The sequence below is a fragment of the Lonchura striata genome, chromosome 30 (genome assembly GCF_050655825.1).
Source record: "Lonchura striata isolate lonStrDom1 chromosome 30, ASM5065582v1, whole genome shotgun sequence".
Taxonomy (NCBI): domain Eukaryota; kingdom Metazoa; phylum Chordata; class Aves; order Passeriformes; family Estrildidae; genus Lonchura; species Lonchura striata.
This window is the reverse complement of record NC_140732.1, coordinates 827,550-846,573: the sequence shown is the minus strand read 5'-3', so window position 1 is coordinate 846,573 and position 19,024 is coordinate 827,550. Positions and strand designations below refer to the sequence as shown.

At 55.5% G+C, this 19,024-nt stretch overlaps 1 protein-coding gene across 10 annotated transcripts in view; it reads left to right on the top strand.

The window, feature by feature from the left end:
• The window catches only part of LOC144247295 (uncharacterized), a 79,521-nt gene that overhangs the window by 2,757 nt on the left and 57,740 nt on the right, over positions 1-19,024 (top strand). For 5 of the 10 annotated variants that reach the window (XM_085563398.1, XM_085563399.1, XM_085563401.1 and 2 more), the window contains exons 1-4: positions 12,495-12,597; positions 12,948-13,103; positions 13,290-15,150; positions 16,377-16,523. In XM_085563398.1, the coding sequence (XP_085419524.1) occupies positions 12,953-13,103; positions 13,290-14,452 (1,314 nt within the window). In that variant the 5' untranslated portion in view covers positions 12,495-12,597; positions 12,948-12,952 and the 3' untranslated portion in view covers positions 14,453-15,150; positions 16,377-16,523. Of the gene's footprint in view, positions 1-10,950; positions 11,031-11,136; positions 12,598-12,947; positions 13,104-13,289; positions 15,151-16,376; positions 16,524-19,024 lie in introns of those variants that run through there. The other 5 variants (XM_085563407.1, XM_085563405.1, XM_085563406.1 and 2 more) reach the window with 3 other exon arrangements.

The window sequence follows — 19,024 nt, the reverse complement described above, 5'->3', positions numbered from 1 at the left end:
TGAATTTCTTAATGGTGTGTCAAACTGAACACAGCATTTTGGGTGGGAAGGCTTCAGTCTGACATAGGATTGTCTCAGCAGCAGCTGTTTTTGCACATGTAAGCAGAGATAACAAAGGTTCCATTCGGAACCCACAGTGCCCTGCTCGAGGGAGCTGCTCTGGGTGAAGCATAAACTTTAAGGAAATTTAGAGATATTAGAGGAGCTAAGATTTTAGTTAGAGATAAGCCTTACTAGAGTTAATTAAAATAAATGAGCAGGCCTTGATGAAGTTGAGTTAGTAGTTAACTAATAATTGATTGCTTGTCAACACAATGTTTAGTTAGCTGGGTTTATAATGAAGAATATAGAAACTGACAAATAGCTTTTAGGAACTAAGACAATTGTGGGCCTCCTCTGTTCTGAAATCAATTGAAGACAAGGAATGGGAGTTCTACCAAGAGTTAATTTGTCATATTTGCATTGAAAAGGTAGAAAGGTCAGAACGAGGAAGACTTCATTTACTTCCTCATTTTGGGACTCATCTCCATGAAAGGGACCACCGACCCATTTCAAGGAACAAACTACACGTGCTTAATAGCTTTTTGAAATTACTAGCATATGAAGCGAGGAATGGGATGTACCAAAATTATGAATATGTATTTGTATTTTGGGTGTTCGAACTTGTATGGATAAAAGGGTTCTGTAATCACTTGAAAGGCGCGGTGTGGATTTGGGAACTATCCCGCACGCTGCCCGGCGTCGTAGTAAACATACACTTTCTAACTTTAAACTGTTAGAGAGTTTTTGTCCGTCACAGCTGGATATTGGTGCTAGATCAATATCCGTATTTCTTTAATAATTCATGGGCGCTGCGGGTTGTGCCGGGCCGGGCAGCGGCCGCAGCCCCGGCAGGGCCCAGCCGTGGACACGGAGCCTTTGCTGGGCAGGGCTCGGCCCTGCGGCGCCAGGCGGGCGGTGCCGCTCCCGCCGGGACCCTGCGGGAGCCGGGACAGCGAGAGAGCCCGGGCCGAGCATCAGCCCCAGGGCACGGCCCGGGAGGGGGCACAGCCCGGGGGTCCCGCAGAGCCTCCCTGCTCCAGAGCCGCGCCTGCCGCAGCGGGGCAGCTGCGGCACCTGCGAGGCATGGAGGAGCCGCAGGCGGCGTTCCGAGCACTCCTTCGGGGCAGGATTTTGTCCCGCTGCGGGGAATTCCCGCGGGCCGGCCGGGCAGAGCTCTCTGCTCGGGACCGAGGACCGTGTTGCGTTGTGTGTCTGACAGCCAGTGATCCCTGACGCTGCTGGCAGCGGAATGGCCGGAGACAGGCCGGCAACAACACCCCAAGGGATCTGTGGGGCCAAGAGGGAAACACTCTGGTCACAGGAGTTGGATGATTGTGTGGTTGCGTGGCACAGACAGCAAGGAAGGGATGGGTACAGCTGAAGTGCCAAAACTGGAGAATTTTATTGAATAAATAAAAGGACACAAATAAGTGTGCCTAACAAAATATAAAAGGCTGCTTCAGAGGACCCCAAAGTGGGGCCAACACATACATATATAGTCTCCCATAGAATGTTCTAGAAGCCTTCTGGCCAGTCATGGGCTGTTACACCATCCTGATCTGCACGGCCACTCCCAATTGGTCCCAGAGTTCCTTGCTCCTTGCCATAAGCTGCCTGGATGTCATCAGTTGTGGCTTCTTATCTCTTGAAGCTTGATGTTCCATGTCTGCTGGGTGGCTCTAGGGCCAGTTCCTGGCGCCTGTTTGCTCCAGGACAAGCTCCCAAGGCCAGACACCTGCTCAGCAGCTCCAAGGCAGCAGGATTTTGGGAGGTCCTGGTGTTGGCTGCTGGCAGAGCCTCAGCGCTGAGCCAGGGAAGGTGTGGGACCCTCCCATGGTGGTGGTTGGGCTGCTCAGGTCAAATGCTTCATTGTCAGCCCAGAGCCATGTGGTGATCACCTGGTACCAGCAGGGGTGAGGGTTCGGAGAGCAGAGAAGGGTGGTACCAGAGCTTGGGTGCCGCGCTCCCGCCCCAAATCCCTTTTCTCTCAGCCCCGGCTAGCTCTTGTGGGGCGAGGGCGGGCGATGGAGGCATCCTCTGCCGCTCCCAGCTGGGGTTTGGAGAGTGCCTTTGTGGGTTCCGGGCAGCGCTAGCAAGCCTCGCGGTGGTAAATGAAGAGCGGATCCTGCTGGATGCTAAGTCCAAGTTTATTGTAGCCCAACGGGGCCAAATATCCTAGAACGGTGCCAGCCAACAGGAACAAGCACAAGGTGCTTGCACTGGCTTATAAACTGTAAGGGAGGGGTATCCAACGACCAATGGGGATAGGAATAGGGGGTGGCTCCGGGATGGGGGGATATGGTGGAGTCCAATGGGGGAAAGATATGGGGGGAGCCCCAGGTCCTCGCCCAATCACCCGGTGCCCTGAGTAGAAGCTTCTGGATGGATGGGAAGGGGCACCGAGTGATAGACAAGGCACCCGGGGGGGGTGGGGGGTAAAATGCCTCTTTCAGGGTGATGGATAGATACTGGGAAGGCGGGAAGGGAGGACAAGGCGGGAAAACTGGGGATAAACCAAGTTGCACACGGGGGTACAAAGGAATAAACCAATACATAATACAGGGATAATAAAACATACAAATAACGCAACTCCACATCTCCTCCTTTTTTTGTTTAAAAAGAAAGGGGAAATGGGCAAAATGAGTCTTTAAACGGGGGCTGCACAGTCTCTGGGCTCATCTTGAAACTAGATGTTGTTTTCTTCAGGAAGTTCTTCTTCTTGGAACCCTTCCTTGTTCAAGGGTTCTAGTTCATCACTACGCTAAAGCCTGTAATAAACACAATGAGTCCCAGCAGCAGCAAAAGTCCTGTTTTTTTAGAAAACAACTGAAATTAATAGTCGAGGTAGGGGAGGTCTAACTCAAAGGGGAACAGAGAATCCCAGGAGCCAGAGAGGGAAGAGGGGGGACCAGGTGAGGGGGACCTTTTCTGCCGTCGGAGGGCGGCGTACCCAACTTGAGGACTGTCCGGTTTTCTCTTCTGGGTCTTAGGGACATATGGTCTGACGAATTTGGAAGGGACCCATCTCAGGCCTGAGGGCGTGGATACGCAAGCGTACCCCCGTCCCCAGGTGACCAAGTCATAGGGTCCTTCCTGCCGCCAGGTCTCAGGGTTTTTAATGAGAACTGGCGGCTTTTCCCTGACCTTGCTCTGCTCGTAGGAATTGAAGTGCCTCGCGATGGGGGGGTTGAGGCACTCGAAGGAACAGTTTAATAAATTGATGGTAAAAAGGGCCCGCGCCAACTGAACCTGGGGGGACTCATTTTTAGCTGACGACTGTTGTTGTTTAAGCATCCTTTTGATGCTTTGATGAGTCCTCTCCACCACGGCTTGACCTGTCGGGGAATAGGCGATGCCAGTTTTATGTTCTATTCCCCATTGCTGCAGGAAGCCTGCGAATTCCTTGGACGTGTACCCGGGGGCATTGTCTGTTTTTATCTGTTTTGGGACGCCCAGCATGGAGAAGGCTTGTATCAGGTGTTTCTCTACTTCCTTGGCCTTCTCCCCTGTGTGGGCAGAGGCGAAAACTGCTCCAGAGAAGGTGTCCACGGAGACATGGACGTACTTCATCCTCTCGAAGGAGGGGATATGAGTAACGTCCATCTGCCACACCTCACAGGACTTCAGACCCCTAGGGTTAGCCCCTGCGCTCACTGATGGTAGAGGGAGCGACTTACAGGATGGGCATGTGGCCACAATGGCCTTGGCCTGGTCCCGGGTTAGATGGAACTGCCAGACCAGACCAGGCGCATTTTGGTGGTAAAGCTGGTGGCTGATCTTTGCTTGCTGGAACTTGTCCGGGAGCGGCGCCAGCTGTGCGGGGGCGGCAGCGAGGGAATCGGCATGCCGATTGCCCTCCGCCAAGAACCCTGGCAGGTCAGTGTGCGACCTGATATGCATCACATAAAACGGTTGCTCTCGGTGGGAGACTAGCCTTATCAGCTTTGAGAGCAACTTGCTAAGGGCATCGTTGGAAACACCTTGCAGGATTGCATCCTGTGCTCTAGACACTACACCTGCTACATAGGCTGAATCGGTTACCAAATTAAAAGGTTCAGAGAACCGCTCAAAAGCTCGAACGACTGCGGCCAACTCAGCTACTTGAGGGGATCCTTCTACCTCAACAACATCCGCCTCCCACCGCTGAGTTTGAGGATCTTTCCAAGTCACTACTGACTTGTGGGACCCTCCGGACGCGTCCGTAAAAACTGTTAGAGCCTTTAAGGGTTTTTTGCTCTGAATTTGTTTTGTTGACAGAGTGAATTGGATTTCCAAATTGAAAATTTTGTGGGCCGGTCTCAAAACAGAAATTTTTCCGGTGTAGCTGTCCAGTGCAAACTGCAATGATTCATTCTCTTGCAGCAGGTGTTCCAACATTGCCTTTGTGAATTGGCCCGATTCCAATTTCAAAGGAATGTGAATGTGATCAAAGTCACACCCCGCCAGCTCCCGAATCCGCGTTCTAGCCTTGCGGATTAGCTCTGCCACCAGCTCTTGTGGCCGTGTCAACCTTTTGGATCGTGAATGACTCAGGAATACCCACTCTATGATGGAGAGTGGGTCCCTTTTGTCCTGATCCTTGCCCTTTCCTAGGGTGTCTGCCCATTGGAAGATGACACCGTGGAGGTGTGGCAGTCTGCCCAATATGATGAATCGGAAAGGCAGGCCCGGATCACACCTATGGGCCTGCCTGGCAGACATTGCCTCCTGGACCTTCTGCAAAGCAGCTTTGGCCTCTGGTGTGAGTTCCCTGGGAGAACTAGGCTCTTCCCCCCCTTTCAATAAATTGAAAAGAGGGGCTAGGTCTTCGTTGTTAATACTTAACCAGGGTCTCACCCAATTTAAAGACCCACACAGCTGCTGCACGTCGGCTAGAGTCCGAATTGAATTTTTTATGGCCAATTTCTGCGGAACAATGGTCCGCTTGTTTATCTCCAAACCCAGGTACTTCCAAGGTGGCATTTTTCGAATCTTATCCTCTCGCAGTTCGAACCCTACAGCAACCAACGCACTGGTTGTCAGTTCAAGCGTGTGTGTAAGTAGATCGCTGTTGGGGGCACAAATAAGGATATCATCCATATAGTGCTGGATGATCACACCCTCGGTGGCTGCACGCACAGGGGACAGCAATGAAGAGACGTACCACTGGCAAATGCTTGGGCTGACTTTCATGCCTTGGGGAAGAACTTTCCAGTGGTATCTCTCCATTGGGGCTTCTCGGTTGATGGAAGGAACCGAGAAGGCGAACCGTGGTGCGTCATCAAGGTGTAGGGGAATTTGGAAAAAACAATTTTTGATGTCAATGACAGCCAATTCCCAATTTTCTGGTAACATCGTGGGGGACGCCATCCCTGGCTGGAGAGGACCCATGTCTTCTATTACATTGTTGATGGCACGAAGGTCATGAAGGAGGCGCCACTCGTCTTTGCCAGGTTTTTTCAGGACAAAGACGGGGGAATTCCAGGGGGATGTTGTTTCCTGGATATTCCCTTTGGCGAGTTGCTCCTTCACGAGCTCTCGAAGCGCTTTTAATTTTTGTTTATTGAGCGGCCACTGCTCTACCCACACTGGTGTGTCTGTGAGCCAATTAAGTTTCCGGGTAGGACGCTCCTCAGTGACTGCTGCCCGAAAAACCTGGGGGGTCGGGATGTCAATTGTGACCCCCCACTGGGCCATCAGGTCTCTCCCCCATAAGGGTTCCGTGTAGTCTAAAACGAACGGGCGTAAATAAGCCGATTGCCCGTTCGGCCCCTCAAATTTTACGATGTTTTTTGATTGCTTTGCCAATTGAGAACCCCCTACACCTTGAATTTTCCCCGCCACGTTTTGCAATTCCCAGCGTGACGGCCAATCCTGTGCGGGAATGACTGTCATGTCTACCCCTGTGTCCAGGAGACCGCTTAGGTGTTTGTACTCCCCATCCTTCCGCATATAGCAGGAGAGCTTTGGTCTTTCCTTCCCTATGACCTGGGCCTGGCACACCTGGTAGCTCTTCTTTGCTGACTTCTTCCATAGATCCTCAGGGTGTGCCGGAGGCCCAGATGCTGGAATGGCCTGGGCGATGATTTGGCCCTTGGGAAGGAAGACCGGAGGATGGGGGCAGTGCAGCCACACCACTAATTGCTCAGTGTTCCTAGATGTCAGGGATGGTGCAATAGTGACTTCGAGAGGCGTGAATTTTGTGTCCCCAAGAACGATGTACTTACTGTGGAGGTTCCTCCAGGTTCCTGGGTCTTCTGTGTCGACGGCGATGGAGTGCCAGCCGCTGTCCCTTAGGTGCAGAGCCTCAGTCAGGGCCAAACTATATGGGGAGAAATCAGATACGATGTTAAGTATCGGCTTGGGCTGGTTCGGGCCTCGACCCAGCCAGGCAGTGGGAATGAAATCCACATCTTCCCTCATATAGGCTGGTTTGTCAGCCATAATCCGGTGTGTCAAGTCCAGTGAAATGTCCTCAGGTGGGCATTGCAGGTAGTCGTCCCTCCCCTCCTCTGATGTTATAGAGCCCACCATATTTATGTCCTCGCGCAGGGAGGGACTGCGCTGATGACTCAGTTTTTTTGTTTTCCCCCCGAGTTGGGGGCACTCTTTTCTTGTCGCTGCTGTTTAAACCTAAAAAACTCGTCCCTCAGCGGGCATTGGGAAGCCCAATGTCCCTTCTGCCTACATAGATTGCAGGCCTGATGGTGCTGTTGTCCCCTCGGGGGTGCTCCTGTAGGGTGGCGATCTGGAGAAGGGGTGGCTGGCGGTGTCACGGCTTCAACGAAGGCTACACTCCTAGTAGGTGGTTTAGGAGTCCTTGGAGTGTCCCCAGCAGGAACTGTCACCTTTCGCGCGCAGACCTGAAGCATACTTTGAAGGATAGGCTCAGGATCCAGGGGCAGGCTGAGGATGGCTTGCTGGCACGCGTCGTTAGCGTTCTGCCTCGCAACTGTGGCAAGCATCCCCTCTCGCAGCCTCTCGTCCGGGACCTGAGCCTCTATCGCATGATGCAAGCGATCCACGAACGCGACAAAAGGTTCTAGGGGTTCCTGCTTTAGGGACAAGAAGTTAATAACCGTACCGCTGGGTCTTAACTTAAAAAACGCCTTTTCTGCCGCCCTAGTGCTGACTTGCAGCGCCTCTCTGGGGATTTTTTCTGCCTGCTTGGTCCCCATTTTCCAATCCCCCTCCCCGCACAAATGGTCTAGCGATATTACAGCCCCATCCTCATCCCTAGAGCTATCTGCATTGGCCCAGAGGTCAGGTAACATCTCTCTGATCTCCCGCTTCCACTCGGACTCCCAGATGAGGAATTCTCCGTGGGTAATTAAACAGGAGAAGAGAGTTCGAATGTCCGCGGGGACATATTCTTTGGAGGAGAGGGTTGCTTTTAATAAGCCTTGGAAGTATTCGCTTTCCATCCCGAACCCCTTCTTGGCCTTGCAGAGCTCTTTGATGGTCTGCTGGGGGATGGGGGACCACTGTGCAAGGGGCCTACCCCCCCGCCGCGGGGTTACAGGTGACAGGTGCGGCCGAGAAGGCAGGTAGGGATTGGGGTGGATCGGGGTTCCCACGCTCCCCCCCCCCGGAACCAAAAGCGTGGGAACCGGATGTGGGGTCATGGGAACTAGGGGACGAGGCGTGGTCTGGAGCAGGAGGAGTGGTATGGTGGGGACTCCCCTCACCGGGGGTGGAGCTGAGGGGTGGGGTGTTGAATAATTCAAGGGAGGGGGAGTTGACGGGGGGTGGAGGAGGGAGGTGGGCGGAGAAATCCAGGGAGCAGAAGGGGTTGGTTTGCCGGAAGGGATTATGGGAGGGGGGAGGATAGGGATCATGGGAAGAAGGAGCACAAGTGGCGGGAAAAGCCACGCGGTCACCGCCATCTTGTGTCCTGGGGAAGGGGGAAGAAGGGAAGCCATTTCGTGGGGTTTGGGGATGGTGGATAGGGGATGAGGGATCTTCGGGGGTCTGGAACAATTTAAAACGAACAGAGTTTCCACGGGACAGGGCTGTACAGCGCGGGGAAGAAGGGGAACGGGTAGAAGCAGAGACAGTGCCTGCACCGCCCTGCGGGGTGTCTAGGGTATTCTCAGAGGGGCCAGAATCTGCCTGCGGGCAATGCCGGGATGCCTGTCTGATAATACCCGACTTCGGGAGAGAGGGAGAGTTTTGCCGCAGTTTTCCCGCAGCGCCCGCCGCAGCCGCAGCCTCGGGAGCAGCGACAGCAGCCGCCCCGCCGCAGCGGCAAGTGCCGCATCGTACTGCAGCGACCGGGCTGAGGGACATGGAAGCGGAGTAGCATTATTTGAACTACCCGCTGAACTGGGTATCGGTTTGTTTGCGGCTGGCTGTAGCAGACTTTCGTAGTGATATTTAATTATATCGCGAATTTGGAGAGCCAAATGGGTGAATTTGGAGAGAGAGAGATCCGACTGTCGCAGGATCTCCCCCGCTACCTGTTCCCAAAAAGGGGCTTGGTATAATTTAGCTGGCAAAATGTCAGGGAAAGTCTGCGACAACCACTGAACAAACTTCTTAACTTCAGATTTTTTAACCTTAATTCCCCCCACTAAAAGGATACCCACAACTTGGGAATAAATGCTCTTCTGCGGCACGGACAGCCTTGCACCCATGCTGTTAGATGTTAAATCGTGCCGCAGCGCCTACGATTGGGAAAACACGAACGAAAAACAAAAGACCACACTTCCAGCTTTGCCGCAGTCCTTAAGCTTCCCGCCCGGAAAGGGAAGCACCAAAAACAGGAATTTTTTCCCCGAACCCCGGGGAAAAAGAAACCCACCAAAAAGGGATCCTTTCCCTAAATCCTAGGGGAAAGGAACCAACCAAAAAAGGACCGGGAAAGCCCCAGGGGCCCCTATACTCACAAACCAAAGGGGGCCGAGAGGGAAGGGTGGAAAAGAAAAACCAATCGTAGAACTCCTCCGCGAGAGGATCGACTCAGGCGGTGCTTTCCGGAGCTGCTGATCCTGTCCCTGAGAGTGCCACCCACTAGAACATGGGTCTGCTCTCGCCGGGGAAGCTGACGGCCAGGGAGGACGATTCTTTGGGTCCGCACGACCCTAAAATCCTCAAAGGAGGGGTCCAACGCAGCAAAAACGGGGCCGCTCGTTGGGCGCCAGCTGCCGCGCTCCCGCCCCAAATCCCTTTTCTCTCAGCCCCGGCTAGCTCTTGTGGGGCGAGGGCGGGCGATGGAGGCACCCTCTGCCGCTCCCAGCTGGGGTTTGGAGAGTGCCTTTGTGGGTTCCGGGCAGCGCTAGCAAGCCTCGCGGTGGTAAATGAAGAGCGGATCCTGCTGGATGCTAAGTCCAAGTTTATTGTAGCCCAACGGGGCCAAATATCCTAGAACGGTGCCAGCCAACAGGAACAAGCACAAGGTGCTTGCACTGGCTTATAAACTGTAAGGGAGGGGTATCCAACGACCAATGGGGATAGGAATAGGGGGTGGCTCCGGGATGGGGGGATATGGTGGAGTCCAATGGGGGAAAGATATGGGGGGAGCCCCAGGTCCTCGCCCAATCACTCGGTGCCCTGAGTAGAAGCTTCTGGATGGATGGGAAGGGGCACCGAGTGATAGACAAGGCACCCGGGGGGGGTGGGGGGTAAAATGCCTCTTTCAGGGTGATGGATAGATATTGGGAAGGCGGGAAGGGAGGACAAGGCGGGAAAACTGGGGATAAACCAAGTTGCACACGGGGGTACAAAGAATAAACCAATACATAATACAGGGATAATAAAACATACAAATAACACAACTCCACACTTGGGGACCCTCTGCAGCCTGTGGGGCAGATATCCTGATAAGGGGGAACCCCGGGAGCCTGGAACAAGGACCCCACACAGGCAGTACCCCTGGAGCCCCTCTGACACCCACCTAGGGAGTCCAAAGAAGGGGAACTATGAGAACCCCGGCCTTGCTCTGGGGTCTCATATGGTGGTGAAATTCCTCCTCCAACCCGTGCTTCCAAAGAAAAACTCCGCAGGCTTTAGCTGTTCAGTCTCAAGGCAGTTTATTGCTAGTTATCTAACAGATTATGTTCTTGGACAGCGGCTATTTGATCAGCGGCCTGGGTAGAGGCACACACACACACTGACATCCTCTTTATCTGCTGTCTTCTTCATCTCTCCCCCTGCCCAGGGCTGCTGCTATCTTTTATAAGATATATTACGTATAACATGTTTACAATTATTCCCCAATACCTACTACCTACGTTGCCAAGTGTTTTTCTACTCTAAACCAATCTGTGAGTGCCAACATCACCAAGAACATGGAAGTAAGGAAAAAGAAGGAGGAAGAACAGGATCAGCCCACTTTCCTCCATCTTAGAACTTCTGACCCCCATGTACAAAGTAAAAACCCCCCTGTACATGTGTTAAAACCCCCCTGTACAATACAAAAAAATTTCCCTTCTACTTTGTAATTACTTTTACTATACTATCTAACCTGTTGTGGCTGCTTGTTCCACCTCTAAAGTTGGTAACTCATTCCATGGCTCAAACTCAAAATCACAGCTGTTTTTCAGCTGTCTGCCAGGGTCTAGAATGCCTCTGACCAAGGCCTGGAACCTCTAAAAATGTCTGAGAGAAGTTGTGAGTTCCCACAGGGAACCTCTGGGATTGCCAGGAGCCCCAGCAGCGTAGAGAGAGGGGATACCAATACACACTGGAGCTGCAGAAGCCCAGACAGGAGGGAGCCCCGACCCCAAAGTGAAGAGACCAGAGAGGGAGGGAGAACTCCTGGGTGGATGGTTGTTTGGTGAAACTTGGTGGTTTGGGTATTTTTGAGAGTGTCTGAATCTTGGTGGTCTGGAGGTTTTTAAGGACACCAGATGCCTGGTGACTTCAAGAGATGGAACTGGGCAGGAGAAACACCCAAGGCAACATGCCCACACCTTGTTTTTCCCCCAGAACAGGAATTCCATTTCCCAAACCTTGGCCCAATGGAGGAGGAGACTGCGAAGAAGGCGAAGATGGCCTGGCCCAGACAGGTTTGAAGGAAGTCACTGCCCATTTTCCCCTCTCTCCTGCTCCATCTCCCAGCCCAGAAGGGCTCCCAGCTGCATGGCTACCCCACTGCCAACGCGATCCTGTCCCCAATCCCTCTCCCTGTCTCCATTCCCTGTCCCCATTCCCGCTCCATGTCCCCATTCCCTGTCCACATTCCCGTCCCCATTCCCGTTCCCTATTCCCATTCCCTGTCCCCATTCCCGCTCCCTGTCCCCATTCCCATCCCGATTCCCGCTTCCTGTCCCCATTCCCATTCCTTGTCCCCATTCCCGTTCACTGTCCCCATTCCCGTCCCTATTCCCGCTCCCTGTCCCCATTCCCGTCCCTATTCCCGCTCCCTGTCCCTATTCCCGCTCCCTGTCCCCATTCCCTGTCCACATTCCCGTCCCCATTCCCCCTCCCTGTCCCCATTCCCGCTTCCTGTCCCCATTCCCATTCCCTGTCCCCATTCCCGTTCCCTGTCCCCATTCCCGTCCCCATTCCCGCTCCCTGTCCCCATTCCCGTTCCCTGTCCCCATTCCCGTCCCCATTCCCCCTCCCTGTCCCCATTCCCGCTTCCTGTCCCCATTCCCATTCCCTGTCCCCATTCCCGCTCCCTGTCCCCATTCCCTGTCCACATTCCCATCCCCATTCCCGCTCCCTGTCCCCATTCCCGCTCCCTGTCCCCATTCCCGCTCCCTGTCCCCATTCCCGTCCCCATTCCCGCTCCCTGTCCCTATTCCCTGTCTCCATTCCCGCTCCCTGTCCCCATTCCCGCTCCCTGTCCCCATTCCCGCTCCCTGTCCCCATTCCCGCTCCCTGTCCCCATTCCCGTCCCCATTCCCGTCCCCATTCCCGCTCCCTGTCCCCTCTCACCAGACGCCGCCGCCATCGCTCCAGGCCCCCCACCGCCCTCACGTGACCGAAGAAACCCCGCGCTGCCCCCGCCCACCAATCCCAGCGCGCGATCGCTCCCGGATTTGCATAACCACGCCCTTCGCTTTGCCCCTTTCCCCGCCGGCTGCGGCCGCGTCCGGACGCTGTTTGCTCCCGGTTCCGTCCCAGTGCTCCCAGTCAGAGCGGTGCCGGGAGGGAAAGCGCTCCCGGTTCCGTCCCAGTGCTCCCAGTCAGAGCGGTGCCGGGAGGGAAAGCGCTCCCGGTTCCGTCCCAGTGCTCCCAGTCAGGGCGGTGCCGGGAGGGAAAGCGCTCCCGTTCCCTCCCAGTGCTCCCAGTCAGAGCGGTGCCGGGAGGAAAAGCGCTCCCGGTTCCCTCCCAGTGCTCCCAGTCAGGGCGGTGCCGGGAGGGAAAGCATCCCAGCTCCTTCCCGGTGCTCTCAGGATCGCTCCCAGTGCTGCACGGGCCGGCGCCGCTTTGGAACCCGCCCCGGGCAGAGCGCGGCTGCTTTTGGGTGTCGGCACCTGCCCGGGCCGGGCTGGGAGCGGAGGCGGAGCGGGAGGAAGAGGAGGGACGGAAGAGGAGGAGCAGGAGCAGCACCAACACCACGCTGTTTCCCGTCTCAGGTTGCAGCTGCCCCGGGTCCACCAGTATCGCTCCCCCTCGAACCCACAGGTGAGCGGGGAGGGGCAGCTCTCCCCAGATCCATCGGGAAGGTCTCCGGGAGGGTTTTTTGCGGGGCAGGGGATGTTTGGATCTTGCAGGACCCCAAAGCTGCGCCAGAAATGCCCCTGGAGGGAACTTGGAGCTTCCCACGTGGCGATCGCCCGGTAGCGGCGGGCACAGGGCCGATATCGGGTTTGGGGATGCCCGGGAGAGCCGGGGAACGCGGCAGCCCCGGAGCGGGGAGCGCGCAGAGCGGCGATCCCGGAGCGGGGGACAAACCCGCTGCCTGGACGGGCGGGGGAGGTGGGGATGAGCGGGCTCGCGGCCACGGAGGCTGAAAGGGGCGTTGACTTCTCCAGCTGAGATGACTTCTGGGGCAACGGGACCACCAAACCCAACGGGCTCATCCCTCGCTTTCATCCCAGATCAGGATTTTCCATTATCAAACCTTGGCCCGATGCAGGAGGAGGAGGAGGCCATAAGGAAGAGGAAGATAGTCTGGGAGCCCCAGGCAGGTGAGGAGGAAGTCGCTGCCCCTTTCCTCTTCTCTCCTGCTCCATCTCCCAGCCCAGCACGGCCCCTGGCTGCAGGACAACTCTGGTGCCAACACCATCCTGCTGGGCACACACTGGGGGAATCTCCTTGCCCTTCCCTGTGGCACAGAGGCAAATCTCATCCTCTCCTTGTCCTACCTCCCCCAGACAAGGAGCCGAGGATGGAGACCAATGAGGACAAATCCCCATGGCAGAACCTCGTGGAAGAGGCCATTTTGAGCAGCTCCACAGCAGGGGAATCTAATGGGGAGGAAAAGCCCTGGAGATCCCACATGAGGAGGGGCTGCAAACACAGATCACGGGGATCCGAGGAGGAAAGACCCAACCTGGGCCAGGGAGGCAGCCAGAGCTCGGAGCTAGGGGTCCACGAGCAGCTTCATGATGGAGAGAAATCCCACAAGTGCTCAGAGTGTGGGAAGAGCTTCAGCCAGAAATGCAACCTGATGCGCCACTGGAGAATCCACACTGGAGAACGGCCCTACGAGTGTGATAAATGCAGGAAGACGTTTCAGATGAGTTCCTGTCTTGTCAGGCATCAGCAGAGTCACACAGAGGAGAAGCCTTTCCACTGCCCCAGCTGTGCGAAAACCTTCAGGAACAACTCCGGCCTGGTCACCCACCTGCGCATCCACACTGGGGAGAGGCCCTATGAGTGTCCCGAGTGTGGGAAGAGCTTCACCCAGAACTCCACTCTGACTGCCCACCTGAGGAGCCACACAGGGGAACGGCCCTACGAGTGTGCAGAGTGTGGGAAGGGCTTCAGGACGAGCTCTGAATTGACCATCCACCAGAGAAGCCACACTGGGGAACGGCCCTATGTGTGTTCTGAGTGTGGGCAGAGCTTCCAGAAGAGCTGCCACCTGACCCGCCACTTGGCAATCCATACAGGGCAGCAGCCCTTCAAGTGTGGGCAGTGTGGGAAGAGCTTGAGGTCGAGGTCTGAACTGATTGTCCACCAGAGGAGCCACACGGGGGAACGGCCCTACGAGTGTGGGCAGTGTGGGAAGAGCTTCATGTCAAAGTCCCACCTGATCTACCACCAGAGGAGCCACACTGGGGAGAGGCCCTACGAGTGTGATAAATGCAAGAAGACGTTTCAGACCAGCTCCAGTCTCATTCTGCACCAGCAGCTTCACACAGATGAGAGGCCCTTCCGCTGCCCCGACTGCGGGAAGGGCTTCACCCGCAACTGCAATCTCGTCACCCACCGGCGCATCCACACTGGGGAGAGGCCCTACAGGTGTCCTGAGTGTGGGAAGAGCTTCTCACAGAGTGGTTACTTGACCAGACACCAAGAGAGCCAGCACTAAAGGAAGTCCTATGAGTGCCCCAGTGCAGAAAGAGCTTTGTGTGCTGCTCCAGCTCCATCCCCCACAGGAGGATCCATGCTGGATGATCCCCAGTGAGCCCTGGTGGGCAGAGCCCCGGTGATCCGTGGTGTCGGTGATCTGTGGTGGGAAGACGCCTGCCTTGGAGCTTCACATCCTCCTGGCTCCCCATGGGCACCTGCGCACATCCACAGGCCAACATCGGAAATCCATTGTGGAGAGCTGATTTGTTTACTTCTGACCCCAGAAAAATATCTTTTTGCATCTTCTGGTGGCATAGCAAAACTGGATAGCCTTAGAGGTCTTCTTCCAACATAAATCCATTATTTTAATTTTCTCTGGCCCACGGGCATCTTCTATGGCCAAATGGGGATGGACTGTGGTAAAACTTCTGATTTTTGAGACGTGTGGAAACACCTCCAAAAAAAGATTCTTCCCACCCACTCAAGCACATGGATGCTCTGCTGGCAGGGACACAGAAATAATTTTGTTTTAGCCTTGAAATGGTTTTTGTTCATCCCTTTGAAAGCCCTGAAACCAGGGTAAAAATAAAGACATTGAACTAAGGCATGGATGGGGACATGAAGGGACATGGACATGGGTGGCAACATGGGAAACATGGATGGGGACATGAACTTGGACAGCAGCAGTGCCACCACCTGTGCCACCAGCAGCTTCCTGTAAGCCATGGCCAGGCACAGTCTGTTGCAGTTCCTGCCACCATGTCCCCACTGTCACCACTGCAGTGTCCCAGCCAAACGTCACCACCCACCAGGGCAGGACAGGGACCTTGTTCAGCTGGTGACAAGTGTCCTGAAAGCAAGTGACAGCCACCAGGGTGTCCCAGGGCCACTGCACTCAGGGGGCCCCAACTGCCACTGGGGACAGGGCAAGGGTCAGTGTCACCTGGGGGCCCACGTGGCCTCATGCTGGGTGTCACCAGAGGCGTCCTGATGGCAGTGTCCATACAGTTGTGGTGACATTGTCCCCTGATGTGTGTCCTGGTGGCATTGCGTTCCCTCCCCTCTCTTTTTCCCCCTTCCCCATTGTGGCTCCCTGTTACCCCTCTGCGTGTCCCTGTCCCCGCTGTGAGTTACTGTCCCCATCTCCCCTATGTGTCCCTGAACCCTTCCATGTGCCCCTCTCCCTCCCCCGATGTCCCTGTCCCCTGCCCCTGGCAGGGCCAAAGTCCCCAAAGCCCCAGGGCCATGTCCTGCAGGGTGTCCCTGTGTCCTGCAGGGTGTCCCTGTGACCCTCAGGATGTTCCCGTGGCTGCTTCTGGCGCTGAGCATCTGTGCCTGCCCTGCCGCAGGTAGGGACATGCCATGGCACCCTGCAACACTCCCCACAACACTCTTTGTCCTCTGATTTTGCGTCCTCCCCCGAACTTTGGGACCTTTCCCCCTCTTTCGGATCCCTTCTCCTTATTTTTTGAGTACTTTCATCCCTATTTTGGATTATTTCCCCATCATTCAAGTCCTTTCCCTGTTTTGGGTCACTTCCCCATATTTAGGGTCTGTTCCCGCCTATTTTGAATCCTTCCTGTCTTTCCCATCCTTTCCCCCAGTTTTGGGTGCCCTCCCCTTTGACTTTGGCAAATTTTTGGGTGCATCCCACCCTCTAACCCTCTCCCTGCCCCTTAACCCCTTCACCCCCACCCATGTCCCCCCAGGCCTGTCCCCAGCTGTGTTCCTATCTGTCCCCCCACACCACATGGACTCGGTGCTCACCATCCTGGATGCCCTCAAGTCCCCAGCCCAAGACTCTGGATCTCCTCTTCCAGGAGATCCAGAGCTGGCCCGGCTTCCAGGGGACACCAGTGGTACCAGAGCTCGAGGTGGGTGGCTTGGTGGGAGAGGGTCTGGGGCCATCTTGGGACTGACCATGGGTCTTGTCCACTCTGCAGGGAGGAGCAGTCCCAGCCGGGGAGTCTGGGATGGACGGGGGCAGGAGAGACTGGACACTGGTGCAGATGGACACAGACACAGGAGCCATGGATCCCACTCTGGATGGACACTGGTCCAGAAGGATCCCAGCTGGCCACTGGCATGCTGTGGGTAGCTGGTGTGGGCACCCACTGGGTGGGGACACCCTGGGTGGGTGGGACAACCCAAAAAATTGGGGTCCTTGGGTGGGCAGGGACACCTTGGGGATTTGGGACCCCACCAATTGGGACTTTTCAACGTTGGGATGCCAGGTTGGGGGTGCCTCCCCCACCACCCCAAAATCCAGTTCCTGAACCTCCCCAAATTATTCTGCCCATCCCATCACTCACAAATTCAGCCCTCAAAATGCCTCCTCTGTCCCACCAACCCAAAATCCAACAACAAAATGCCTCTCTGTGTCCCACCACCCCCAAATGCAGCCCTGGAGCCCCCCCAAATTTTTCTCCGTATCCCATCAGTCACAAATACAACCCCCAAAATTATTCTCCCAATCCCACCACCCCCAAATACAACCCCCAAAATGACTCCTGCCATCCCACCAGCCCCTAAATGCAGCCTCTGAACCCCCCAAACTACTCCCCCCCAGAACTGATGGAGGTGGAAGCCCCCCTGGCCACCCCTGAGCCCCCTGCCCTACTGAAGACCTACAAGTGGTGCACTGCAACTGCCACTTTCCCCAGAGGGGACCTCTAAATAAGTGGGGGGGTCCCCAGGAGGCGGCGCTGGGTGTGGCTGCAGGGCTGGAAATGCTCCTACAGAAGGTGACAGGGGAGGTGACAGGGATGTCCCCAAGGCCAGCACGCGCCGGTCACTCTTTCAGAGGGTGTTACCGACCCTCCAAGGGGCCCAAAGAGCTGCAGGGACCCAAGAGGACACGAGAGGATGAGGCCACCCCTGCAGCTGTACCTGTGCTCTGTGGGCAGGAGGAGGGGACACAGCCACAGCAGGGCCAGGGCAGAGCTGGGGGTGCAGAATGGGGCAGGTGAGGGGGTATGGATTGGGGGGTGAGGGGTTATGGGGTGGGGTGTGGATTTTGGGGTGATTATGGGTGAGGACTGATGGATTTTGGGGTGATTAAAGATGGGGGGCTATGATTTTTAGGGTGATGATGGTGGGTGTGGGGTTCTAGGGATGGTTTGGAGGGTGGTGGGTTATGGGGTGATAGGTGGGGGTGATGAATTTTGGGGTGATTGATGGCTGAGGTGTGATGACTAGGGGTGATTATGAGGGTGGGGGTGATCATGGATGATCATGGGGGTGATGGGTTATGGGGTGATAGGTTATGGGGTGGTGAATTTTGGGGTGATGATGACGGGTGAAAGGTGATGGAGAGGTTTGGGGATTGATGGGTTATAGGGTGAATGTGGGCTGGTTTGGGGAGGGCAGATGGACAATCTGGGGGGCTTTTTGGGGTGTTGCCATGTCCCCCCTGGGACTCCTGAGGAGATACTTTAATATTCTGTGGTTTGAGGGGATGGTGCTTGGACCTGGAGCTTGCTCCCCACACTTGCAAGTCTGGTCCCAGTTACAGGAGTGACTGTAGCAAAGGAGCACCCCACCATGGCACATTCCTGGCTCAACTCTAGACACAAAGAGTGCTGAACTGAAGGCCCACACACTGCCATGCAGGCAGTGCCACCTTTCAGCACATAGAAACCCAAAACGCTTTCATGGAGATTTCTAACTGCAAAGCAGGCAGCTGGTGTCTGCTTCCTAGCCAGGAGCCAGGAATTAACCTTGGTGCTTTAGCACTTGGCACTTCCTCCAGGGATTTTCAATGGATAACAGAATATCCTAAATTGGAAGGGATGCACAAGGGTCATCAAGTCCAACTGCTGGCCCTGCACAGGACATCCCAGCAATCCCAGCCTGTTCCTGGAAGCATTGTCCAAATGCTCCTGGAGCTCTGGCAGCCTTGGGGCTGTGATCATCTCTCCAATGCATCCCCAGCAGGACAGCATTGGCAGCAGGGTTATCCTGCAGCCAGGGGCCATGCAGGGGTGAGAGATGGAGCAGGAGAGAGGGGGGAAAGGGGCAGTGACTTCTTCCACACCTACCTGGGGCTCTTGGGGCCTCTTCCTCGCGGCCTCCTGCTCATCCATCCAGCCAAGGTTTAGGAATGAGAAATCCTGGTTTGGGGGAAAACAAGCTGTGAGAGTGTTTGGTTGGGGATTTTCTCTGCCCAAGTGACTCTAGAAGTCACCGGACATTTTGTATCCATAAAAACCTTCAGATCAGCAAGATTTAGCTGAAAAAATACTCAGAAATACAAAGATTGAGACCCTCAAGACTTGAATGGTTCATGATCATTCCAAAAAAATCTTCTCAGGAGTTCCCCCTCTATGGTCTCTCCACTTTGGACTTCTGGGGAACCTGCGTATATTGAGGGTTTCCCTCTCTGGGTTACCCAACCTCTCCAGGCTGTCAGGGGTCCCAGGAATCCCTAGGGTTCCCCCTCTCTGCTCTTCTGACCTTGGGCTTCTGGGGCTCCCCCTTCTCTCTGCTGCTGGGGGTTCCCTGCAGCTCCAGGGGCTTCCCTGGATCCCCCTCTCTGGGCTCCCACCCAGCGATGCCGGGGCTCTCGGGGTCCCAGCGCTCCCCTTTCCCC